This window comes from Podarcis pityusensis, assembly GCF_964106645.2.
Source record: "Podarcis pityusensis genome assembly, chromosome: 2".
Classification (NCBI taxonomy): Eukaryota; Metazoa; Chordata; class Lepidosauria; order Squamata; family Lacertidae; genus Podarcis; species Podarcis pityusensis.
The window spans coordinates 31,905,669-31,932,085 of NC_138029.1; the positions used below are offsets into that span (position 1 = coordinate 31,905,669).

Genomic DNA, 26,417 nt, shown 5'->3' on the forward strand with positions numbered 1-26,417 from the left:
ACTGGAACTGTGTAAGCAGAACACAACCAGGGCGGAGCTGTTGTTACAAGTACAACGGAATCTGTGCAAGTGTTGTTGGTTGTGTTTGCTTCTTTCTGTACCCATTTCTGTTGCAACCGACCAGCTGCACATGGTTTCAGAAAGGGGCATGTGCAATTTTCAGTGGACAGAGCAGTAAGAGAGGTGGTGCTTAGCCCTTTCTCTGTCTGATGCTTTTCCACCGCATCCTCCCATCTCCAATATGTCAGATCTTCTCGGCAAAGGTCTAGTCTGCACTGCTAATTTTGGGATTTGAGGGTGTCATGTGGCAGGGGGAGATGTGGTAAAAATGGCAGTGGGAAACATTTTAGGCACCCTTCTCCTTGAAAAATTTTCCCTTCTGAGGTTGCTTTTCACTACATGAAGCACACATGTTCAAATACACGTTTGTATGTAACTTGCAGTTGTGAGCCCTTAAACTGGCTGTATTTCTCATATGCATGAGATTAATACAGAGTTTATTTATAAAGGTTTATAATCCTGCCATTTGTGGAAAAGCAGCCTACAGCAGATAATAATATTTAAAAATACAACCTCAAACCAGTAAATAACACATCCTCCCCGCAAATGTTTCTATCTCCATAGGTGCAGTCAGAGCTCATGAAGAAATGGACGCGCTGGAAGCTTGGCTGGGACATAGAAGAGGAATACAAGCACACGTACAGCCACACACCCCATGTCCGCAACGGGGGTACCAGGACCGGCGAGAAGCACAAGCTGGTTGGCAACTACCTCAATGGGCTGGGCCGCAGCCAAGCCACCATGCACACCAGCACTCAGTACCTGGAAAGGACAGCATGCAGTGCCAGTGAAAACTTGGCAGTGGCCGAGCAGCCCCATTGCTACGAGTTCCCTGACACAGCCGAGAGCAACCTCTGAAGCTGACTTGCCCGTCTGCCCCTGGCTGATGGGGCCTGTCTCACTCTTTGCCCCCTGAGGCAGCCGTCCTGCAGAGCAAAGAGGGCAGCTGGCAGCCCATGAGGCTGGGGGACACATGACTGGAAAGTGTGCCCTCTGCCAAGCAGCTCGGCGCTGACTAGATGGTGCAAATTCCTTTTCCGTGCTGGAGACATGCTTACGAGAGACCCAGCAAGACGAGCTGCCTTGCCTGTCCGCATGCCGAATGCTCCAGGACATGAGATCCAGGGGACAGCCCAGCCACAGGGCATCCTGACAGAGGTGACAATGCCAAACAAGCTTTGTAGTGGGAAGAGATTCTGTACCATTGTTAGGAAACTTTGAAAGCCTGCACATTTATGATTGTGCCAGAATCAGCACTGATCAGACTCCTTAAGGATCTCTGATTTCCTCTTTTTAAAAAAACAACCACCAAAATCCAGCAACCAAGTTTCTAGTCCTCATAAATTACAGAGAACAAGCACTATCTGCTAAATGCACACACACACACACACACACACACACACACGGTCTGTGCAATTTTTTTTTTTAATCAGTCATAGGGAAGGATATATCTAGAGGCTATCATATGTTTCTTTCATTTTCCCCAAACAAATTGTGCAGCAAAACATGCAAATGTATGTATAATTGTCCTATGCGAAGTGTCCCATTTGCAAAAGGCCAAATATAGTGGTTGCAAAACTTGGGCTCTCCAAGTACAAACTTTGCAGATCCATTTTTGCACATATGAAAATGTCGTCTCTGGAACAGAGACATCTTTGCCTTCAGGGCACATGGGATGGCATACCACTTAAAGAGATATTTTGGAGCCGTGCAGAAAGCATTGCCTGCAGAGTTTGGAAGGAAATCAGTACTACCATTCAGTATATATATCTATGCGGAAGTGACACGGCTCGCTTGGGTCATTGACTTTGTACGTGGCTGTACCATTGCATCCGCACTGTGGGCATGCTTGCGCCTTCTGTGCTGGGTGACTCTGTAAATCTACTTGTGTGGGCAATACAAGCTCTGAGGGCCACTTCTGTGTCTGCGTATGTCTGCCTGTCAGTGCCAATGTTCGGGTGATTGAAGAACCCAATAAATTGTGCTGTATGTCCTGGCAACTTAGACGGTGCCTCCTGATGCACTGAGATGTTTATCCTTGCTGGGGCCTGGACTGCCTTTCATTCACCAGCATGGACAGGAACAGGTGTCCTGCACCAGCCTTGTCCTTCAGAAGTACTAACCTTTCCAGGGAGGCCAAGCAGCAGCTTTAAATTAGAACCACTGCAAGAAACAGGTAATTGCCAACTCCTACCCCTGTGTGATGTCCCATCCAGTCCCCAAGTCCCTTTACAAAAGTGTTTCACTAGCACCCTCTGATTCCAAAATCTCCAAGCAGCAACTATTGGTATGTTCTTCTTTAAGAACACTGCATTCCACGCTGTCCAAAAAAAGCTTCTTTTTTAAAAAAAGGTTTTCAGCATATGTACATTCACATGTGCACGCATGCACAAATGTGGCTTCTGAACATGAACAGCCACATAATAACTCCATGCATACGCATCTTAGTGATGTGCCATAGCAGGACACCAACTGCAGTATGGAAGAAGTCTTCAGTGCAGGCATGTTAGGAAATCATCAGAGCAGTCGGAGGCCACCAGCTTCCTGCTACCTCCCTCTTGCCCATTCCCATTTGTAGCCAGACTAAGCACTGGCAGGAAACAATCACCTTCAGCTGTGGCAGGCTTCAGGAGGCAGGTGGTCCGGTGGGGCAGAGAGCAGATTTCTCTCCATTCCTTACCTGCTTCCAGCCTGGTTTCTTCCTCTTCCATCCCATCACAGGTCTGCCCGTATACTATGGTGTGGATTCCCTCTGTGGGCAGAGAATGCTTTCTAGCCATGGACTTGTTGTCTGGTCTTAGACAGATTGCTTTCTTTCTGCCTCTGCAGCTTTCCTGTGAATGGGAATCGACTATAAACCAGAAATGTAATTTTCATTATTTTCTGCTGCGTAGCAATTGTCTGGCCTTGAGCAAGTATCTTTTTTAGCCCTTGCTCCAACTGCTAAGTCCAATAGGACTGCTCAGGGGGTCTCCATCACAGGTGGTCATCACACGGAAAATATCGGTAGGAGTAGCATTTTCATTGTGAAGGCCTTGTTCTCTTCTGGTGGAGGGAGACATGTACACATAGAATGAGCTGGAATAAAGTTCAGGCAGTGCAGAATTGTAACAGGTTGATCTAAGAAAGGTCCCCCTAAAGCTGCCAAGGTGTATTTTTAAGATTAAATACTGTTCACATTATCTGACCTGGAATAAGGCCTGAATGCCAACTGAAAGGGCCTGGGGCAAGGTTACTGCTCATTGTGGATTCTTACAGACATCTGTGGAAACAGTTTGAATGCTTATACAAGCCTGAAAAAAAGCATTCATCTTGACATGTAATTTGATTCACAAAGCATTATTTGAGATAGTAACAGCAGGCAAAACTTGAAGATGGGACAAAGAGATCCTACTGAGGAAGAAGAGAGAGCAGGTAAGCTTGAAAATGAACTTGCAGCACATCCCAGATCCTTTTCTGTTAGGAAGGAACCTGTGACGCTCCAGATATTGCAGGACTACATGATCCTCCCTGATCATTGACCATCCCAGCCAGAGCTGATGGGAGTTAAGAGTCCAAAAACATCTTGAGGGCCACAGGTTTCCCATACCTGTGATATTAGATCACTGAAATCATACTGACTGCTCAGCTCTGCAGCCCTGCCCAGTCATGTCCTGAACCAGGTACTGAACACACATGGCCAATGATGTACTCAATAATCCACTAGTGGCGTCATTTCTGCAAAGCACCACACTTGAGAAAGTGCACGGCCCTTTTCCTGACGTGGGATGATGACGCACCCATTGTGCTCACTTTGGATGCCTGCTGGACGGGTTACAGAAGAAACGTAAATTGTGTAACATCTTTCACAAACACATAGCACTTGTCGTCGTGTCCCGTCCCCGTCCCCCCGTGCTACGTGCGCAAACAGGAGAGCATAGTTATGTCACACACTCTCTCCAGTTCCTTTGTGCCTCCACCTAAGGTGCTTTGGCAGCATGTGACTTCTAAGTCTCCCTGAGCTAGTTTTAGGAACGGGACAATCCCCTTGTTCATGGGATTAGTCTCCCTGTCTCTCCCCCAGTGCACCACCTCCCAAAATGTCCCCCCAAACAGGGAAGCATATGCCAAATTAACACTCCGCTCGCTGCTACGCATGCACACCCTCTTCAGTTTGACAGTGGGGTACATGCACACAGCCAGTTATTTGCTTGGCATTCATAATGCCTGTGACCCTCCAGTGAACGCCTTCCTCGTTTCATCTCCCACTGGTTTTAATTCAAAACAACACCTCGTTCCCAAGCCGTGAGATGTAGAGCTTTTCCTTCCCTCATTTGGGAAGGAACACAATCCAGTGCCCTCTGCGCGCTCAGCCAGACCGCAGTCACACCTGGGGCCTGATTGGCTTAAGACCCAACAGACTGTAAACATGTCCCAGAGCCAACATCAATGGCCACAGGGTACCCACGCCTTCTGTTTAGGACTCAAGAATCTGAAAGGCACAGCAGGCCCAAGTGACCATTTAATCCGAGCCTTCACTCCGTGTTAACATGCAACAGGAGAAGAGACGCAAAATCCCGCAAAGTAGGGCAATCTCTGCAATCTGGAGAAAAATGCTTTCTGCTCCAAACGATGGCAGTGATGGCTGTTTTGAAAATTCAGACATGCTGAACTCGCAGAGCTTATCAAATGCTCTCTTTTATTCCAGCAAGCATTTTAATTGAGGTCTGATTTTAAAGGTTTAACCCATTTTTAGTCTTATGCTATTGGGTCCCCTGTACAACTGCTTAGAGAAGGCTGTGAGGAAGCGGCACACAGTTGCTGGTATCCGTCTGTCTGGGGAGACAATGGAAGAATGCACTATCAGGCGTAAAGTCAAACTGCTGGAAAGTTACAGTGCCTGCTGTGGATGTAGAGACCGATATAGGAGAGACATGTTTTATTGCAGCTGGGGCAGATGAAGGAATCTGGTTTAATGGTTGCAGATGCAACATGGCATTTCTTTTCTCTGTGCTCTTCCCAGCAGTCTAGAGGATGTGATCTAGAGGAGAAATGACCGCTTGGATACATGAACTTTCTGTCTCCAAGCGCTGCAGTTGTTTGCAAGGGATTCACACATGGTGGGGCATACAAGTGTCAGACAAACCGTTGAAATAAAAAAATTGAGTTGCTATCTTGCATATAAGCTCACACTGCACATGGAATACAAGCACAGTGACCAGAAGTGCAAGTTGTCTTTGGAAACATAACAGCAGTATTTGCCTGGTTTATTGTTTTCCTCTCTCTTGCAACCTTTACACCCAAGAGCAGACGAGAATGGACTCAAGAACCACCACCTCAGCCATCTGTTCACAGGCCTGTGGTGAGCAAGGGGCACAGACTGAGCTGATGTCTCCCCCCCACCCCCTGCAAGGAAGCCACTGCCGTCACCGGGTGCCTCTGACTGAGATAACGAGCCTAATTGAAGCAAATTGCCGGAGCACAAAGGCACTTGATGCAAAGGTAAATATGGCTGGTGGCGGGTCAGGCGCATGGCATGGATGGCTCGTTCTTCCCAGTTGTCAAAGTATCTCAAAAGTGAAGCCCAAGAAAGATGCCTCGTGCCTGTCCTCTGAAAGGGAGCGCCCACAATGCTGTTGCCTTCAAAGAGGCTGAGAGATTGCTGTGACCACCACAGTGGAGGTAAAGGTAAAGGGACCCCTAACTGTTAGGTCCAGTCGTGGACGACTCTGGGGTTGCGGCGCTCATCTCGCTTTACTGGCTGAGGGAGCCAGCATACAGCTTCTGGGTCATGTGGCCAGCATGACTAAGCCGTTTCTGGCGAACCAGAGCAGCACACGGAAATGCCGTTTACCTTCCCGCTGAAGCGGTACCTATTTATCTACTTGCACTTTGATGTGCTTTCGAACTGCTAGGTTGGCAGGAGCCGGGACCGAACGGGAGCCGACCTTCTGATCGGCAAGTCCTAGGCTCTGTAGTTTAACCCACAGCACTACCCATGTCCCACCACATTGGAGAGAGGGGAGCAATTGCACTCTGGTTCTGTAATGCTCAAATTCCAAGACGAGCAATTAAATACTTGATAATGACGTGTCTCCCGCCGACTCAGTTCCAAGATTATGTGGGATGGTGGACAATGTCACCATGGCAGAACTTTCAGTAGCATGTTTGTGGACTCAGATGTGGACTCAGATGTTGTAGGTAAGCACCATAGGGCCAGCCCATAGCCAAGGGGGCTGGCTGTACCATCGTCATGAAGAGTCCAGGGAGACTGACTTTCGACCTTCACAGATACGAATCCTAGGCAGGCCTTGGACTCCTGGCAGCAATAATGCATGGTTGGCACACACCGTCCTTATCTCCCACCCTATGTAACTGTGCCCAAATGCAGAAAGCTGTGTCTCTATTGGCACACTGAGTAGAGTTGGCAGGATAAATTACAGCCCAGAGAGCACAGCACCCTAGGCACTCCTGTCTGTCGTGTGGGCGATGCTGTGCCTCTGACAGCCACTTAGTCTCCAAGCGCAGACAGAAACTTATGTAAGAGCCCCATCGGGGTCAATTTCACGGTCCAGATCCTAGAGCCTAGGGAGCAAGCAGAGACCCCACCCACACAACACAGGAGGTGCTGGCAGACATTCCTTCCTATTCCTGGCATGGGATGCTCTGATCTTATCAACAAATGCTCAAGATGGGAAACTCTGGACTATGGTGTCATGAACTTGGCCCAGAAAGGTGATTTAGAAAGAGCTAAAGTTGCTGCCACTCTCTACCCCACTACACACACACACACACACACACACACACAACCTATTGATTCTTGGGGCCCATAAATTGTACCCTGCCACATGTGTCTCTCAGAGGACTACTCCCAAAACAACTTGTGTCAGCCCAACTTCAACACATCCCCCACTAGCTCCTCTTATCACTGCCTGCATTTCCCAATGAAGTGAGGCCCTTTTAGGGAGATTTGTTCTCCTCGGTTGCAAAGTTCTCTCACAGTGCAAAGAGCAGAAAGTGAAGCGGTTTCCTGGGCCCCACCAGTGCTGCTTGCTTCCCCAGCACTCTTGGGTTCCATGCACCACAGGGCAGGGCAGAAGATCAAATGCACAGACATTTTCTCCCAGCTGTAAAGGACCATGGCACATGTCATCTGAAAAGAATGGGCTTCCATGGTAACGGGGGATGCTCTGACAAGAGCAGCACTAGCTAGGCAGGAATCCAGACTTCTTAGGAGGAATGAGTTACCTGCTGGTGGACACAGGCATGACTAAACACTAGGAGACAAGGACTTATCACAAAGTACATATAGACCAGCTCTGCCTAAGCACAGGTGAGCAACTTGTGATTGTGGAAGGGGGATGTTTTTAAGCCAGGCCATGCTGGTTCATATACACACATTACCTTGCCCACAGGAGTGATGGACTCTGGAGCTAGCAGACTACTTCATATGGAGAGGAGTCTGTAAAATTAGCAAGCAACTGCACAGATGTCAAGGACTGGTACGATCATTCCTTTGCTAAATATACAATTACTGAAAAGGAGGACAATCAATCTTGAGTCTTGTTTCATATAGGAGTGGATATCCACAATCTTTACACTAGCCTCAGTCCTGACTGATTTCCCCCATCCCTCTGTGCAAACAGTATCAAAGAATAAGATTTCAGAAGAGGAGGAGAGAATAAGAGCGTCAGAAGAGCAAGGGGGGGAGGTAGATGGGGCATGTGCAGCAATTCATGTGTCTTGCAAGGTGTCCAAGAAAAATATATAGGAAGAGAAGCTATAGCTGTCCCATCCACCACTCTGGTGTCAAAACAGTGAGACTTGAATTCCTTCTCAAATCTTTTCTCGGTTTAATTTATAAGATTCAGCTAGGCCTGCAATTGAAACAGAGCTGAAACAGTCAGAAAGAATAACTATTTCCAGCATTATTTCATTTGAATGATGATTCAAGGCCCACGTATGAAAACATCACTTTAAAGTGTTTTATAGAAATGTGTTTTCTATTCTGCTGCAAAGAAGTTCAGTAAAACCTCAAAACGTACTTTCACCACTTAGGCACATGCATTTCTGTGGATTAAAAGAGACATCATAATGTTTACACACTTTTAAATGCTAGCGCCTTAGGAATAATGTATGGAGAGGAAACGCACCATAATCAGCCTAATGAGTTTGGGAAGCTGTCATTCGGTTTCTGTTGCTCTCTTAGGGCCTTTTATTATCTCAATACTATCTTGTTTGTAACAACTCAGCGTTAATGGTAGTGATTCATTTTGCTCTTCACAGCGTAAAATTTGGTCATTAAAAGAAAATCAGATAACTGTCACAATCCTAGCTCTCTTACCAAATAAAATAAAATTAAACTGTTGGCTTCAGGAAAAATAAACAAACACATGCTAAACATATTCAGGAGCTATGTGGAATAAAAATATTTCCACATTATACAAACTCCTTTTTAGATGGGAGCTAAGGGAAGCTAATGGATATGTAAACAAAGAGGACAAGAACCTTAAAACTAAACCCAGCCAAAATTAAGTACTTTAAAATTTCCTTGATTTCAGGAACGGCACTTGCTTAACCTATCATTATCAACTGGATTTTGAAAAGCTTAATTAAATCATGCTTTGAAAAACAACAGCTTTGAATTCCAAAAAGTCACTGAAACCTATTTAAAATTATATATTCTGCAGCTCAAAGCAGAAAAAGTCATTCAGGTATCTAGATCCCCTTGTCATGACTCATAGGATAAGAGAAACTAGTTCATTCATAGATCAGGTTAAAAGAAGAATGAGCCTTGAGATGAATGGGATTTTTCACCACGTAGAAAAGGCAAACTGCAGGGTGTCTCACAGTTTACCCATTGATTAACTGGAAAAGGGGATGGAGAGGAAGTCTGCACAACCGGAGACAATCAGTTTGATTTAGCACAATTAAGCTCATAAAATGCTGCAACAGACTTACACACAGATCTCATAAAATGCCTCATAAGAAACAATGCAATCAAATTCAAGGTTGAGAAGCACAAGTGTTGGGATTCTAGAAAAATGAAGTATGCAGAAAAGACATCTGATAATCCTTACAGATAACACAGCTCACTGAGAAAATATCAGCTTGATGTACTGAACAGTCATCAAAGAGACAATGTCAGGAACTGTTAGGGGAAACATAAAAATAAAACCAAAAATATCACAACCACATATATTCGGGGTGTCAACCTAACTTGAATACTGTGCTATTTTCACCCCATCTCAAGAAGCTACTAATTTGTCACAGAAGAATTGAAAAAACTGCAGTGAAAAGCACATGCGAACACACACATCTGTGGGGGAGAAAGCAGTTTCCAGTATTTGCAGTACAAGCAACCTAATTTCATTCTGGTATTGTTTGAGTTCACTTTTGTTATAGGGCATTTGCCTTTTGTAATTCCAAATATAACTTGCATTCACTGCCCCACTGCTGCCATGGCACCTCCATCCCTCAGGTTGCACAGGACATTCCTAGAGATGTGCAGTCAAGCTTTGGTTCCAAGATGCTTCCATTGACCATCCTTTTAAAAACTAGTCATCTAGAGCCAAATGTATGCTTGTACCTTGTGAAAACAGTGCTGCCGCCCCAAATTCATTCTGTACTTGCAAGTATAGACTGAGCAGGTACAAGAACACCTACACAGATCAAGTGTACAGACTGAATTGTAGAGTTAATGCAAGACATCCACTATAGTAAGTTGATGCAGAAATTTGGCTCTATTCCAAACACACATCTGGACCACATCACCAGGGATTCCATCCATGCCTATGAGGGTTCCTAGATCCTTTCACGCAGACCACATAACCGAATGCGTGTTTTGCGTATCTCAGCTCTGCGCCAAGAGCAGTGTAATGACTACATAATTAAAGGCTTAAATGAAGGGAACAATGTTTTCTATCAGGGGCTGTTGGCCAAGCGCGTCATTAGAACTGAGTCACAACAATGAGCAACTCATTTCCAAGAACCACCCCCTCTAGATGCGGAAGAGGAAGGACTTATTGATGCAAAGTGCAAATAGAACAGAGTCCCTCCCAATTTCTGATAGCGTTATGTATTTCATAAGGGGTATATATGGCCAATGACAGATCTGTTCTCCTTGAAAAATCTTCAGGGCATTTTAGAAGCCAATTCCGTACTTAGTTCTCATCACTATTCTGATTGAAGAAATCCAGCAATCAGTCTGCATACATCATTCACAGGGGTTTCTTAGCCTATTGTCATAGCAAACTGTCTTAGCTTAACAGGAGCCGTGTGGTTATCTGGCTACTGTCAGGATTGAATATGGAAAGTCTAGGATTCAAAAGCTGGCTCAGTCCCAAGCTCATTGAGTAACCCTAGGCAAATCACTTTCTCTCTGCCTACCTAACCTACAGTACAAAGGGCAGGGACTGTGAGGGCAACTCCAGGCTGTATTTTGCAGGAGGGATTCAAGTGCATACCAATTAAAGTGGATTAGAGTGCTCTGTCACCATAGTGCAACAAATCCCTTTTTTTAAATGGATTTTTGTGATTAAGAAAGCGAAGAGGAAATGCACTGGCACGAATGGCTAATGGAAAGGTGTATGAACACCCTACAAGCAAATCAGAACATATGCTCAGTAAAGACCACACATAAACTAACCTCTGCATAAGGTTAAATTGTGCAAGTAAATGAGGATGAATGCTCAATAAATAGGTTGTCTGGAGGAGCCCTGAGGTTAGCATCCATACGGAGCACCTTGGAAGGGCAGCATACATGTGCGGCAGATAAATTATCGCTTTAAAACTTCTCACACACAACTAGATGGATGGTTGGGTGATGCTGTGTATTCTCATCTGAATGAAAAGAGCTGAAGATGTGTTTGGAGGACTCAACCCTCAGCACCTAGGCTACCTTGGGCATAAGGAAGACTAGGCTTGAAAAATTCACACTTTCTATGTCAATACAGTAGTGCCCCGCAAGACGAATGCCTCGCAAGACAAAAAACTCGCTAGACGGGACTTCCGGGGTGGCACCATCGGTAATGGCGGACTCCCTCTGAACTGGAGGGACCAGCTCCGCATGAAACGGGTCTTTTCCGCTGCGGCGAAGCGGGGACCCTTCTGGAAATCACAGGCGGATGAAGCCTGTGACCGTGGGACTCGGCGGGCACCCTTAGCGCCCCCCCAACCCGCAAAGGAACCCACTAACGGGCTCCAAAGCGAAGAGGGGGAAGTGGCGCTGTGCTGTGAGTCAATTGCTTTTTCTGCGGAGCGAAGCCGCATAGCCGTTGCCGGAGAGCGCTGCCTTTTTCCTGGGACAATTTGGCATCTAAAATAACCACCCATGAGTACTGGAACATTGAACATTTGGACTTTAAATAAGAACTGGCGAAATAGAAAGGAATTTGGACTTAAAAATTTACCTTAATTTGGTACTGAAACGGTAAGGTCTAAACAGGAAGTCAGCCTTCCGTTTCCTTGTAGCCAGAATAAAGCAAAGACAACATAAACTAGAGCTTTAAAAATCACTTTCAAAGGATTGGTTTTCATCATTTAAAATCGCTGAACCCCCCCTTCGGCAGCAGGAGAAGAAGGGAGATCTTTTTTGGGCTGTTTAAACCTGCAGAAGTGAGTTTAAAGCAAAGTAATTTTCCACCGTCCTGATCCTGGAGCGGGGTGTCAGAATTGACGTTTGAAGCTCATTGACCAGAAACAAATGTCTTTGACAGATAGTTAAAAGAAGAGAAACATAGTGATTCCATTGTTTCCTTTCGCATTTTAAAAAGAACAAATATGGACAAAATACCTTAAAAAAGAAACTTTGTTGCTATTGTTTTTAAAAGAAAGAACAATCAGAAGATTTCCCCCTAGAGGGGGACTGTGAAATTGTAACTAATTCCTGGGAGCTTGCAGCTGCCACAGATTACAACCGTGGGAAAGGATTTGTGACCTTGCAGGACAATGTCTTCAGAAGCACTGTTGGGTGCTCTCTGCAAAATAAATGCCCTATTGGATCAGTTAAGCCAGAAGACGGATTTGATGACTAATGCGGCCAGAACCTTTGAACAGGTAGTGGGAAATTATATGGAGCCCACCCAGGAGCTAAAACAGGAGTGTGCCATGACAGAACAGCTGAGAGAAGAGGATGCTGCTGAATCTTGGGCGCCAGAGACGGAGGGAGCTGCGGCCCAGCAGGAACATAAATTTTTGGATTTGACAAATGAACTTGGAAAAAACCAGACTTGGAAAGATAAAGTTTGGTTTGGTTTGGAAATGGGGGGTTGGACAGACCCCCCCTACACAGGGAGATTTGGACTTTTCGAGTCTGGCAATGGGCCGTCAGATGTTTGGAGCTGTGGGGGCTCTCAATTTTGGAGGGACTCTGAAACATGTTTTTAAATACCACATGGAGTCTAGTCTGGACTATGGAAAAGGGGCTGATTTGTTGAAAAGGGTCAAAAATATTACCAAGCTGGAGTTCCCATGAATGAAAGGAAAATATGAAGAAGAGCTGTGGAAGGGACATGGAAGAGACTTGAGGGCCTCGGATATAAGATTACCAGGTTAATGTGCTAGATTAATAGGATAAAAAGGACTGACAAAACCCGGGACCAGGAGGAAGGGACGCTGGATGAAGATTGGATTCTTTATTTCTTTTTTTTATTATTATCATTAGGATTGTTCTATAAAATTGATGAATGCTAGAAAAATGTTGAAATGAAATTACTTGGCTCTTGTAAAATGTCTAAAGAATTTGGTAAGAATGTTATGGTTAGGAGAAGTTGGTAAAAATAAGATTTAAGTTTTAAACTTTAAGGTTTTCTATAAGATAAGATGAAAATAGATTAAGGTAATGTAATGACAGAATACTATGAATTATGGAAAGGATTTGCTGCGATTATTATTAATCAGGATACAAGAAAAGGGAGGAGGAGGAGGTCAAAGAAAGAAGGTACTGAAAGGGGAGAATTTGAGAATGATGGTTTTATTTTTTATTTTTATTTTTCTGTCTTGTCTTTTTTTTGTGTGTAATTTTTTTTAAAAAAAAAATTCAATAAATATCATTTTAAAAAAAGAAAAGAAAAACTCGCTAGACGAAAGGGTTTTGCATTTTTTGAGTCGTTCCGCAAGACGAATTTCCCTATGGGCTTGCTTCGCAAGACGAAACATCTTGCGAGTTCTTGCGAGTTTGTTTCCTTTTTCTTAAAGCCGCTAAGCCGTTAATAGCCGCTAAGCGCCGCTAAGCCGCTAATAGCCGTGCTTCGCAAGACGAAAAAACCACAAGACGAAGAGATTCGCGGAACGGATTAATTTCGTCTTGCGAGGCACCACTGTAAGTATTTAGGGAAATCTTCATGTTTCAAAGATAGCTCTTGCTGGTTAGTTTGTTTATTAAGACCACTTTGCTCTTCCTCACCCAGGAAAGGTCAAAACCACTTCATGATTTCTAGAACTTAACTCCCCGCCCCAACTATGCTGGATAACTGGAGAACAAGTGGTGCCATGATAAAAACAGACTGCAGAAATTGATTTTGCTTAGCACAGAAAATACTAAGAGGTGACATAATCTACTATTCAACTACTTGAAGGCCTGTCAACAGCAGGAAACAAATAGAAGAGCTCTACCAACCACCCAAAAGGTTGATGCTTGGCTTTAGGAAGAACGTTTTAACTCTATGATGATAGAAGACTATACATGTTCAGTTAGGAATATGGTGGAATATGCTGATGGTGCTGAACTATTGTACATTTTAAAACTTAGTTCCCTATTACTGTAGTTTAATGATCAGTATCCTGCCTCAGAATAAACCACGTACTCTTTGGATATTAGGCTTTGCAGGTGCCAGTTCTTCCTTTCCAGGAGTTCTTCACTCTACCTCTGGGACACAGCAAGCTTAGACTCAAATTATTTCTAGTTTTTTTATAAGCTGGGAATAGATCACAAGGCATACATCTACCTATATTAACCTTGTTTGTACATTTTTCTGTTGTGCAACTGGGACAGCATACTGAGCAGGTCAGGCCGTCAACTCAATCTAGTCTGGTACAGTTGATGTTCTTGTGACTGGTTTCTTTTTCTTGTCTATTCACTCCCTAATGAGAGCCAAGACTTCGCCAACAAGGCATGTTTCATTTGTATCAGCACTGCCATCTTCAGACAAAAACAGGGAATGTCCCACAAATTTTATCCAAACTTATTTCCCCATCAGGACAGAGAAAACATGGGAGCTCAAGGGCATTGCTTCACACTTTGGCTCCTTTCACTTGACATGAGAGAGAAAACAGGAATGAGAGAAGAGGGTGCTCTTTGTTGGACTCAGTTTTACGATATTTTTATTTTCAGCCAGCCAAGCCACTTCCATTTTGTTTATGGGCAGAAAGGATTGCAGCCTCCTTACATTTATGGATGAAACCAATTAAACAAGTTTCGGTCCATCCAGCTAGAGCTTGGGTACTCCAAATTCTCTCTCTTGTGCCATACTGTTATCACACAAGTTGCTGACTTCCATGTGGAAATGAAAGTGGAACAAAGAAGGCCTCACACGGATTGACACACCACTTCAGGGCCCCTGCCGCCCGCTGAGCAGATCTCACCTTATCCACACCTGCGCTGCTGTACAGCCACAAGATAATACCTGCTCTTCATTCTCCTATAACTTTTAACACTGTTTTAACCATGTTTGGCAACGCACCATCCCCTTCTATACACGTTATACAAATCTAGTGAAATCATGAATCACTGTGATTTCAGGGATATCACAGATTAATACAAGTCCTGCAGCAGAATCATGAGAATATTAATTAGCTACCAAGCAGCTAATTAACAATAGGAAAGGTGTCCAAAGCAGACAAGCAAATAGGCAGAATAAATAAGGCAATTTTTTAAAAAAGCTTTCTGTTAGTGTATGGGAAGTGGGGACAGACTCAATATGCAGATAGGCATACCTGTGTCATCAGGGATGAGCATGGAATAGATGCAAAGGCTTTACTATCCTCATATCTAAGGGTCTACATGGATGGGTGAATTCACTGAAAGGGATTTAGTGAGAAAGCAGGAAGAGGATTAAAAACACAGAATAGGAAATGTGGCCCTGTTGGACAGAAGAATATTCCTTATTTTCTGCGATCAACCAAGCGACATTGATCTGTATAGATGGATAAAGAACAACTAGCATGGGGATGTCTCAATGTCCCGTCCCCCGTCCTTGTGTATTTGGATGGATGGAGCAAGATCAAACCACTCCCAACTCTTCCCAGTTAATGCAACACAAAAACCCCACCCTTTGTGTTAATGAGTGCTTGCTGACACATCAACTAGGGAAACTGTTCCACCCACATCAACATCAGATATTTGTTTTTACTGTGAACTCTCCACAGGTTTAAATCTATAGTATGAGCAACACCCTTTTTCTTTATTTCATTAGATGGGTTTCTCTTCAACGTGCAAGGTATTTTAGGACAATTTCAATGCAAAACAAATGCACAGTATTTTTGTTGTTGTGAGAAAGCTACATGTGCCCTTGCCTCCAAGCCAATTGCAAACTCACTGCATTTTTTTATTTAAAAAAAAAAACACAAGCTACAGTATTTTGCTACTGGGAATTTGCGATTTCCTTTTATTTACCACAACTGTTGCAGGAGTGAATACTGTACTAAAAGTGATAAGCTTTATACTAAAAGTGATAAGCTTCCCTGACCCCATCATTTTGCCACTTTTTAAAAAACCTGAATCTTTCTGTATCTTTTCTGAATCTGCTGTATCTTTCAGGAACAAGCATATTCACACAAAATCCTGTTACACAGAGAGAGAGAGATTTGTAGAGCAGCATGGCTGCAACCTTCTTTTTGTAATGCAATACCTTTCTAGAATAATTCATTTTATTTTCCTTAGAATTATGGTTTTGAGTGAAGGTTTTGAGCCCCCCACCCCTCTGAAATGGAGTGGTGGTGGAAAGGCTATTCCCTGCAACAATATTCCTGTTCCTCTAGCGTTTCATGTCTGAAGGGTATCATGTCAACTTGTGCAGGATCACAGCCAGCATTAACAGCAAGGACTATTAAATCCAATTACTTTTGTGATTTGGTAAAAGTCCTCACTTTTTCAGCGGTGAAAACATTTTTTTATTTAATGTAATTAGACCCACTATGCCAAAATTTGACCTCATAACCCCAAAAAGAATTCTAGGCCACAAAATGCAAGGGGCGGGGGGGGGGGAAATAGCTCATAAACCTCACAGGTCAGACTCTCTAAATAGGACTGTGTTTCAAGAGATTCACAGTGGCCAGAGGTGACAGGGTTCAGCCTTGGTGAAGTGATGGGGGAAATCTTGCATCTGGTAAGTGTAATTTAGATGGCAATAAATCCTCTGGACCAAAGGACGAAAACAGATCTGGGTATATTAATAGATGCAGCATTTAAATCCCAGTCCCCTCAGACAGCAACAGGGATGTCTCATGCTTTCTCGCAGGACTGTGGTACCTTATGAGTGTGGAAAACAGTGCAGGTTTCCAAAGCCATTAAGTTGGCTTCCACACTCCTATGTATAAGGTGTGCGGCTGTAAAAAGACAGTGTTCCATGTTGTTAATTCACGTACTCTTCCAGTTCCACATTCACAATCACTTAAGCTGAATAGAATCCCCCACTGCTCATGTAAGTGTATGCTAAAAGGATGGGGAAAGCACACTATTTCACAACTTTTGATCATTGAGTATGGCTGGGTAAGAGGTGACAAGCTCATCTCAAGAGACCATGAGCATGTGCCCTGAAGTTCCACAACAACGGGAATCATGCAAAAACAAGATGACGTGCGATCCATCTACAAATACAGCCGCCACGTTAAGTAGAAGGCAGAATGTAGGGATTGGCAGCTGGAGGCCCAGGGACAAAATCCAAGCTGGCAAATGAATAGTCATTTAGCTGCAGACCAAGAATACACACACACACACACACAAATGTACCTTGGACACTTTATTCCCAAGCACCCACACTGGGGTTAGTTTCCGTACTCGGTTAGTGTTAAACTGCCTTGTGAAACCCAGCCATATGGGCGGGGTATAAATAATAAATTATATCATTATTTTTATTATTATTGCTTCATTCACTCGCTTTCCACAAGGCACCCACATGATGTCAGAACCCAATTGTTGTCCCCCCCGTGTTTCTTCTATGGTTCTTCTGCCTTTTCTCGGAGCTCAGAATATCTGCTTTTAATTTTTTAATAGAACTGGTTCCAGTTTTTCTGCACACGCAGATAGCCATAGCTAGGCTTTTCCAATTCCAATGTGTGTGGTGTCTTATCAGGCAGGTGAACATATCAGCAGTATCACACATCCACTATCACCTCTATAAGGGGCATCATTTTATCAAGAATTCTTTATTATTCCCTTAGTTCCGATCATTAGCATCAAGACACTTTTTTGGCCATACTTATTTAAAAAGTTAAGTTCTTCACACAATAAAGTCAAAGTGAAAGTGCCATGGTGCTAACTTTTAAGATTTAAGACTCACCCCTCTTTCTCTTCATTGCCATCGTTTCAGCATTGCAGATTTTCCCTATCACTTTTAAAGACCTAAAGGTAATCTCATTATTGCACTTAAACAAATAAACTAAAAAAACTGACTATAGGAAATGGCTGCCCAAATGTCTTTGTCCTCCTTTACCCATATAGTTGTGTGACGCACAATAATGTGGATTGTACATAGAAGGATATACACATATAAAAGTTTCCCCCACCATGTTAATTTTGTATTTTTAAAACACAGCATTATAAATTCTCTGGTCAAAGTCCATACCAAGCCCATCATTCTTGAGTGATTAAGGGTCAATTTACATGATAAAATGTTTATGTTGAGAAATCAACATGAGCTGATTTGTTCCATATAATCTCATCACATTCCGGTCGTGCCCACATTTGGAATATTTTTGGGGGTGGGTGAGTTGCAAAGGTATCTGGTCTGAGGATGCAGCCACTCAGGTGAGAGGTTGCAGGGGACACTGCCCAGTCAAATAAAAGGAAAGACTCAAATTATGTAGGTGTAACTTCACACAAACAGCCACATGGGTTAGCACTAATGAACGACCATTCTGTAGCCTTTTCAACAAAAGGGACAGATGTGATCAGCACATTTACAGTCTTTGGCATCCCAACACAATGAGTTGAGGGCTGACATCTAGCCTCAAAGATTCACAAAGCACTGCATATTCCTGTATCTATACCTGTATCATCAAAAAGCTGGAGCAGGAGGACTAATTCTGAGGCTGATAATATTTTCTGAAATCCTTAAAGCCTGTACACATCCCAAAATATCTGGTGTAGAACAAGGGACATAACTACATATTACCAAAAACAACATGTCTGGTTCTCCTTGTTTTCCTCAAAAATGGGGGGGGGGGGGGCCTAGACATAGGGCTGTTTTGGGCTGCAACCACATTTTCCCTGAGGCAGCATTGCACTAAAGCATAACCTATTAAACACAAGAAAGAGCAATAATGATTAATGGAAAGAACTAACCTCTATGGACTAACCCCACAAATAGAATGTAAACCTATCCCAAGTAAAGATTTACACTTTCAGAGTGTCTTGGAAAACTGCCCTCTTTGTTTAGCTTGGATCAACAAATAAGATCTCACTTAACTGGGTTAATTCCCATGTTGGCTTCATATTTCAGCCAAAAAAGAAACCCTGCAATACTGCATGGAGGGAAGCGCATGATTAAAGGTGCTGAAGGATTTACTGAAACCATCCTGTTTAACATTATCACACCATGGGCAACCTTTATTTTCTTCATTTGATCTTCTATATCTTCCTTGACGTCTCCTTGGCACTATGCTCCATGTTGCTTTCATAGCTACGTTTTTGTGCTGCCTGTTGGCAGAGAAACACACTCTGTTCTAATCCAATTCATGACATGACATTTGGTCAAAGTAAACAAATTGGTCAGGCTGGGTGCAAATATTGCCCACTTCAATCAAGACTGGCAAAAGCGCTCAGCAAGCTGGGTATGATTTCAAAGCTAGCATAAAGATATATTTGGGAAAGCAGACTGAGATAAAATATCCACAGCACAGCAAACTACTGAGGATTCCAGCATTACCGCATTTGGGGGTGCTGATTCAGTTTGCTGCGGTAGGAAAATCCTGCTAATCCAACTAAAGGTAATAATATCACCTGCAGCCAGATTACAGTGTGAAAATAATGTTAGCTTCCTGTTGACCCTACAGGCACCACTGCTCCAGTTCCCAGACTTCAAGGAGGAAAAATACCTTACTAAGCAACACTCCCTACCCTATTGCCTTAGGGAAAATGGATGTCTGAAAGTCTCCACCATTCTGCCGCAGAGTCTCATACCGGTATGTGTTCTGTGCACACAAAAACTTCTTAAGGTGTCAGCTAAGACTACTCAACATAACCCAACACCAGATAAACCCCATGCTAACCCTAATAAGCACCAGTGTTTCAAGGAAACACTGTAGGTGCCTACTGCCAATCACACAGAAAATGACCATGTCATTAGCCAAGGAAATAGCAAGTTGTGAGAGAGACCTTGCTTCACAGTAGGTTTCACCTCATAGCTAACATGAAGCACTTTCCCTAAGCAGCCTGCAACTCCACCTCCTTCACAGCACGATGTGAACACCATTCTAAGGTGCACAAAATAATGTGTATCCAAATGGCAACTGTTTACCAAGCACTAGGATATCTTTCTGAATACTGATAGCTAAATACATCACACCTAAGGGACTAGATATTTCATAGTTCCTTCTCCCCTACAGGATTGCAAAAGGGACTTGAATGCCCTTCTGGAGGCTTAACAATCACAACAGCATCAGGTTAGGTTGAACTGTAAATTACTCCAACAGACTAAGTTGCAACTAGCCCAGCACCAATGGAGAGTAATAGTCAAGTAAAAACACAGGAAGCTGCCAAGCACTGCCGTTAGGGCAACAAAAGGAACAAAACAAATCCCCTTCCTTTTGAGAAAATTCACTCTGGCTCAGGTGAAACAGTTCAGAACAATGCGAACATGGAACCCAAAGAAAGATTGGTAAGCAAGCCCCGTTCATGGGAACCCAGCTAGAGATGCAGGATAAATTCTCAGAGCAGAATGTCAAAATGACTAACCAGTTTTTATTTACAACACTCCTTAAAAGACAGACACAGACCAAGAGGGGACATTACAAAGGGAAAAGAACAGCCACCATGCCCCTTGCCTACCCAACTCTGAGCAGGGTCCCAACATCACTGCCTGAGCTGGACACAAACATGGGCACTACTGCCACTTGCCAGTGCCCAGCACACACCAAGGCTGTCCCCAGCCCTGCTGGGGCACAGGGGCTGGGCTCTGGGGCTAGCTCAGAAATGCTACCTGCCCCCCTGGCTGGGGCTGCAAGTCAGCAGAGTGTAAAGACAGCAGAACCTGGAGTACCTGCTCAGCTCAGAATAAGGGAGTCGACTCAGTTTTATCCTATACAACAGAATCCCAAAAGAGTTTTCCCTTGGGAGACTTTGTACCTGGGTCCCTCAGCCTCTATCTTCAGCATTTCGCCATTGTTGTGCCACAGAGCTGAGCAGATAGCATATGGAGATCGTAGCACAACACTCTTTCATCCTCCAGTCTAAAAGCTCAGGTACTGTATGAGGAGTCAGTCTGAATTCTCACAATGTATTGATAGGGTGGACTACGAAAACCCATATTGCTTCTGTCCCATCATTCTCTCTTAGCCTTGCCCTAAGAAGGGCTGGGCTTTGAGATGGGTATAGGGAGAGATTAGATATTGTTCCTGATTCTTCTGCCTTATTCCACACTCCTAAAACAGACAGGGTACACACCAACCTCTTGGCCACCATCAGAGTAAAATGTCATTTACTAAGGGGAAAAGGTAATTTCTGGGGCCAATTGTAGAATGAAGGCAGGCGGGCCAGGCCAGGCCAAGGGAAGCTGTGAAGAAAAGGCAAGAAGCCTATCCTTCCTTAGGGAATTCAGAGCCAGCCCCAGGCACAAGCCAGACCAAAGGAGGAAACCAACACAAAGTCATCAAATTCATGTACCAGTGGCCACACGCCAGCACTTGGGGCTGAGGCAGGCCGAGCCATTTTAGGATTTCTTAGCATCCTGTGTGTTCCGCCGCTTTAGGTCACTCAAGTCAACAGGTCTGAAAGCTGTCAAAAAAGAAGAAAGGAGACACAATTTAGGGTAAGATTCCTGACTAGCAACATTGCTTTCCATCAATACTCCCTCCAGCCTGCCTGGATAAGAGCAAAGATGCTAGCCTCCCCACCATCACCTAACAGTTAGTACCCTAAATTGGAATTCAGATCACAGGTAACCTACACACCTAATTAAATGGTTTGAGTTGGTACCCCAGACCTATTCAACACAGCAGGCCATTACTACAACCCAAACCCAAGGGGTCTCCAGTTCGACCTAGAATGATAACCTAAATTCTGCAACCAGAAAATCTCTAATATGCAAGAAAGTAGGTACATCTATATTCATGTACCTAATCAAATTCATTGACTATAACACTACCACTATATGTTTCCAACTATCCTCCTATACAAGAGAGTTTTCACCGTATGTCAGAAGAGCAAGAAAGATGAGGACAAATGGGCTTCCCACGGAAACAAATGTCAGAGCCTGAGGCCAACTGCTGAAAAGCCCCTTTCATGCATAGCCATCTAGCTCAACCCCAGAGAGAACCGGAACAGGGCTTGAATTGAGTCAATAGACAGATCTGTATTGGAGCAGTCAGTCCAGGCCATATAAACCTTTAAAAGTCAACACCAGCACTTTGAACTGAGCCCTGAAACTATCTGGAAACCAATGACAACAATGCTTCTAGTGATGGGTTTCAGTTAGGATTCTTTCAGCTGCATCTTGGACTCTATGTTTTCAAATGCTCTGCAAAGCCAGTCCTACATCAGAGTAATCTAAACTGGCTGTCACCAAGGAGGTGTAACCATGACTAAATTAGACCCCTCTTTGAAAGGGGAAAGCTAGCAAAAGAAAACTCACTTTTCAGACTGGGGTTTGGCATCTTCTCCACATACTCCTCCACAAGTCCCCGTTCACCACTTGCCATCTGATTGCGGAGATCCCGCTCCACACACTGCCATGCTGCAGAGAAGGGGAACAGTTAAAGTGGGGATAAAACTTCACAGGGAGAATACGGAAGAGCCCTTTCCTTTAGCCCAAGAGTACTGCCAGCTTTTGGCACCTAAGACAGCCTAGACACCAAGCAGTGGTCCCACCATTACTACTGGAGAAGTCTTTAAATGCAAATAAAGAAGCAGGGAGGCAATGACAGATGTTTGTAATGCTGGATGCAGAATCAGAAGACAAGTCTCACATACCCTCAGAACTATCCGTCAGTTCCAAGAGTTGGATTCATATCTAAACATTCCAATGAGTCTCATCTTCATTTTCTTCACTTTCCCGCACCCATCTTAAATACACGAGTAAGGAAAAAATAACACCAGAACTGGCAACCGCATGAGCAACATATGTTATATACAGGGTAAGAGGTAAGGAAATGTGCTACTGACTCAGTGGAGATGCAGCAACTGAAGAGATCAGCCTTCTCAAATGTAAATACTGCACCTTCAGAGATGAAACGCACATTCTCCTCATGTGCAGGAGTGAAGATCTCACTGCTGTTGCTTGGGGAGCGAGGGCTGCTGTTTCTCTTGCCATTGTATACAACTCGGGAGACAGGAGAACTGGAAGTGCAGTGGAGACCCCAGTGAGAGAGGAAACAAGACACTGATCTTTGCCACAAATAAAGAAGCAAAAAAGGAAGATTTATACTAACTATCCTGGCAAAAGGATCCTTTAGCTCTACAGACCATTCAATGTGGCTGCTATTACGCTTTTCAGAGAGTGTGACCAATACAGACTGCGGTTGTGCTTAGTTGTCATTTACATCAGGAGTAGGCAGACTTCAGGCATGCAAAATCTACTTCTTTTTTTAACTAGAGCTCAATGATCCAACTATCACAGCCAGCTCACAAGAGTTGCACACTTAGAATTGAAGAACACTGAGCTCAGGAATTTGTTTTGAATATGAGCACTGAACTAAACTGAGCTCACAGTCCTTCTATATAAAAATCTACCTTGGGTTACCCCACCCTTTTCATCACTTGAGCCACATTACTTCGGAGGGATGGTCATTTTGTTATTGTCAGTGCCAAGCAACTGGGAATCAAAAATCCTTACCGCTCTACATCAAATCACCCAGAGATCTATTCTGATATCCCTATGGCCGACCCCTGATTAGCATGACACCTTCTTATGTACAAAGTGTTAAACAGTTATTGTTTCAGACTCAAAACTAAAGTTATATAAATAAAGAATAGAAGCTTGGAGGAACTGACATCCAAACATTACCTAGTGAAGCTGGGTGGGGAGGTGAACACAAAGACCCATGCTAATGACCAGTTAAAGGTTCAATCAATTATATCCATTTACCTTTATTGCCCACACCATTCCTGAACCACTGTCAGCAGGTAGCAACACAGAAAGATTTTTGGTGCATAACCATGGTATACACAACCACCAAAGACAGCAAAATCAGCACTGTGGGTTGAAAGTCTCCAATCATCGAGGAGTCAATACATTCTGACAGCCCGCTCAGTATTAACACAAGTTCAATTCTCACAGCCCCATAACTTTTCTCACCTCGTCATGGCTGCCTCTTTCCCAGCCCTGGCCCAAGTCCTGGATGTGTGGCTTGGCGGTGCTAAAACAAAGACAAGACACTGAGCTCAATGGGGACGGACCCTCAATAAATCCCACGGGTGGGGACAAATTGCTCCGGTACCGACTTTGGGTGGAAGCATCTATGCCCACCTCTGCTATTACATTTAAGGAGATTGCAGCATCTTACAGGCATAGAAAGCAGGATCCCAACCACCCTCCTACCACACTACCGATAAGTCCCACCCCATCGCTAAAAATCCCCGAATGTGTCAAAAAGCCCTGGAGCCCCCCCGACCACCACTTCGGGACCCCACCGCCCTCCTCCCTGCTCCGAGTCCAGTTCCTAGAGGCACCTGCGCCTTGGGGAACCCCAATACTTCCCTCAACAACCCCCCCTCCAATCCGCAACCCCACGCTACCCTCAGGCACGGAGATGGGATGTCAAGCTTCCTGAGGGAGGTGCGGGGAGAGGGAGGCCCAAGCAGCCACACTTCTCCCGGCCCCGAACGACAACAAGGCAGGCGTGGAGTTTGGGGACTGCGCTACTAGGCCCAGAGGAACAGAAAGGGAGCACTTCCACGGGGGGCCGGGGAAGAAAGGGCGCCCCACTCTCCGCGGCCCCACCCTCAATTCCCCACCCGCAACCCTCTTCACCTGGGCCCGGGTTAAGTCCCGGCTTCTCTCGCTGCTGCCAGGCCCGGGGCGGAAGAGAGCGCCTAGGCCGGGCTGCGCGTGCGCACTGCGGGCGAATGGGCCCGGGTAGCCCCTGCCCCTAGTACCCGAGGGAGGAGGTTTCCATGGAAACGCAGCGGCTGGGCAGGGAGGGGTATCCATGGAAACGGGAGTGAGGGGTGGGGAAAAGAAGCTCTGGGAGACGCGGGAGAGGGTGGGGAGGGTCTCCAGAAACGGAAAAATGGGGTAGAAGCCGGAGCGGGACGGAGGCTTCTTAAAAGAGATCGCCTTTCCCTCCTTTGTGAGCTTCGGGAAGTCGGCATTGCCCAAAGCAGAGTCGCCGCTTCCCCGGCTTGGGTCAGGATCTAACTGAGCGCTACCCCCCCCACCCCCACCCCCACCCCAGTTTACCGTGTGCCCCGTTTTGTGGACATTTGAGGCTTCTCTCCACATCCTGTTTTCATAATCATTACGCTGTAAATCTACGCCAACTAAGTGTGGACAGTTCTGTGATTAGTGGGTGGGTGGGAATCATTGACATGATTTCACACGTTTACATTAACATTTTCCGTGTTTGTATTCGAATTGCGATCTGAAAAGAGCCTTCTCCAGTTTTCCGAGATCTAGCTCTCTTTGGGATGGCATTTAGGATGCATGGTTGACAGAAAGGATGGAGAAATTTCCCATTAATTAGGAAATGTTAATTGTTTTTCTGGTGTAGGATTAATTTTAGACCTTGCCCAAGCCTTCAGGATAGGGCACACTATATAGATTGACACTTCAAATAGCAATACAAAAGCAATCCCTTTCTCTCTCACACACTTGTATTTTTAAAATTCATTTTTTAACTTGCCCATTTGAATGGGTTTTTGTCATTACACAGTGTTCTGTAGAAGCATTTTAAAGTGCTGCATTCAGAAGGGGAATCATGGGAGTGGAGACTTCCTGGTTTAGTACAACTCCAACACATTAGGAACTAAGGTTTCAACAAAAGTCTCCTAAATGTAACCAAACAAATATAGGTAAAAATAAGAGAAAACCACTTGTTTTTGCTTACTAGACAAGGGCAGATCAAAGATCCTTGCTGGACACTGAAGCCCTGACTTCTGACCAATCCTGTACAACACCTTGCTTATCATCTTATTGGGCATTGTCTGTGCCTATCATCTATTGCCAGGGCTAAAAGTTATTTAAAAGTAAAGCTGAGGATCTCAGGATGTTGAGCAGTGTCCCCAAACTTAATGCATGTGCAGTGTATTATAGAGTGAGCCCTGACAATAGCTCTGCATGGTGATGTATGCTTAGATGGCAACCACAGTGACACCTAACCAAATATGTAGGAAGCCTGAAGTAACTGTGAGTTGTGCAGAGCTGCCCTACTTCTGTCAGAGCATGCTGACCCAGATGGTGCAAATGATTCACTACTGATTTTCACCAAGAGACAAACTATCCGCCTGGGAAGTAGTATTTAGCACTTATCAGGTGTCTCTGAGTGGACAAACCTCCAAGCATTGACTCTTCTCCAAGAAATGTCACATCTAATTTTCTTCCCGTCTTGTTCATGCATTTGCCAAGTCATTACTAAAGCCAACTCAAGTCATTTGGGACAAAAATAGCAAGAACTTTATTACAGGCCTCTTATTCCCCTTCCAAGTGATAGGTTGCAGGAACGACACCACTGTACCTGAAACCTATCAGAAAGAAGCAGCCACAAACAAAAGAAGCCTGATTATTTAATTTCTTCAAACTGTGTGGTGTACCATAGACTGTGCAATTATCAGAAACAATGCACAGCTGAGGGCTAATATCCACCATCTTGCATTGCCATTTCATTCTTCTGTCTTCCAGAGAAAAGAGCATGCAAAGATTCATAGAATTGTAGAGTTGGAAGGGACCACGAGGGTCATCTAGTCCAATCACCTGAGCTATAGTATGTTGCACATATTATAAGTGCTGCAAAAAAAAAAATACTCAAGTTGCATAATTTAATAATACAGAACTGTAGAATTGGAAGGG

General features: G+C 44.4%; 2 protein-coding genes and 1 long non-coding RNA gene across 12 annotated transcripts in view; 2 read left to right on the forward strand and 1 right to left on the reverse strand.

Annotated features, from left to right (window-relative positions):
* GCGR (glucagon receptor) overlaps nt 1–1,975 on the forward strand; it is a 42,707-nt gene extending 40,732 nt beyond the window's left edge. For both annotated transcript variants that reach the window (XM_080993874.1, XM_080993875.1), the window contains exon 14: nt 625–1,975. In XM_080993874.1, coding sequence (XP_080850000.1) covers nt 625–918 — 294 coding nt within the window. In that variant the 3' untranslated portion in view covers nt 919–1,975. The remainder of the gene's footprint in view (nt 1–624) is intronic.
* On the reverse strand, nt 1,344–24,542 carry MCRIP1 (MAPK regulated corepressor interacting protein 1). 9 transcript variants are annotated; one of them, XM_080994143.1, is made up of 6 exons: nt 24,384–24,540; nt 23,709–23,769; nt 22,632–22,798; nt 22,047–22,148; nt 21,080–21,190; nt 1,344–2,894 (listed from the first exon to the last, which is right to left on the reverse strand). In XM_080994143.1, exons 2-5 carry the CDS (start codon nt 23,714–23,716, stop codon nt 21,126–21,128), a joined length of 342 nt encoding a protein of 113 aa, XP_080850269.1. In that variant the 5' UTR covers nt 23,717–23,769; nt 24,384–24,540; the 3' UTR covers nt 1,344–2,894; nt 21,080–21,125. The 9 variants fall into 9 exon arrangements, with proteins under 9 accessions (XP_080850269.1, XP_080850268.1, XP_080850272.1 ...); XM_080994142.1 differs by lacking the exon at nt 1,344–2,894 and adding an exon at nt 18,778–18,895; XM_080994146.1 differs by lacking the exon at nt 1,344–2,894 and having other exon boundaries at nt 20,139–21,190; nt 22,577–22,798; nt 24,384–24,542.
* Nucleotides 7,765–16,580, forward strand: LOC308470719. The gene is made up of 2 exons (XR_013982594.1): nt 7,765–10,993; nt 13,366–16,580. It is a non-coding gene; the product is annotated as an uncharacterized lncRNA (long non-coding RNA).
* Nucleotides 24,543–26,417: the final 1,875 nt, after the last annotated feature.

Coding starts and splice junctions, on each gene's coding strand:
- MCRIP1 (XM_080994143.1), bottom strand. Junction 22,149..22,631: donor TGTGCGTTTCATCTCTGAAG/GTGCAGTATTTA, acceptor CCTTCTCTGCAG/CATGGCAGTGTGTGGAGCGG. Junction 21,191..22,046: donor GCCAAACCCCAGTCTGAAAA/GTGAGTTTTCTT, acceptor CTTTTTTGACAG/CTTTCAGACCTGTTGACTTG.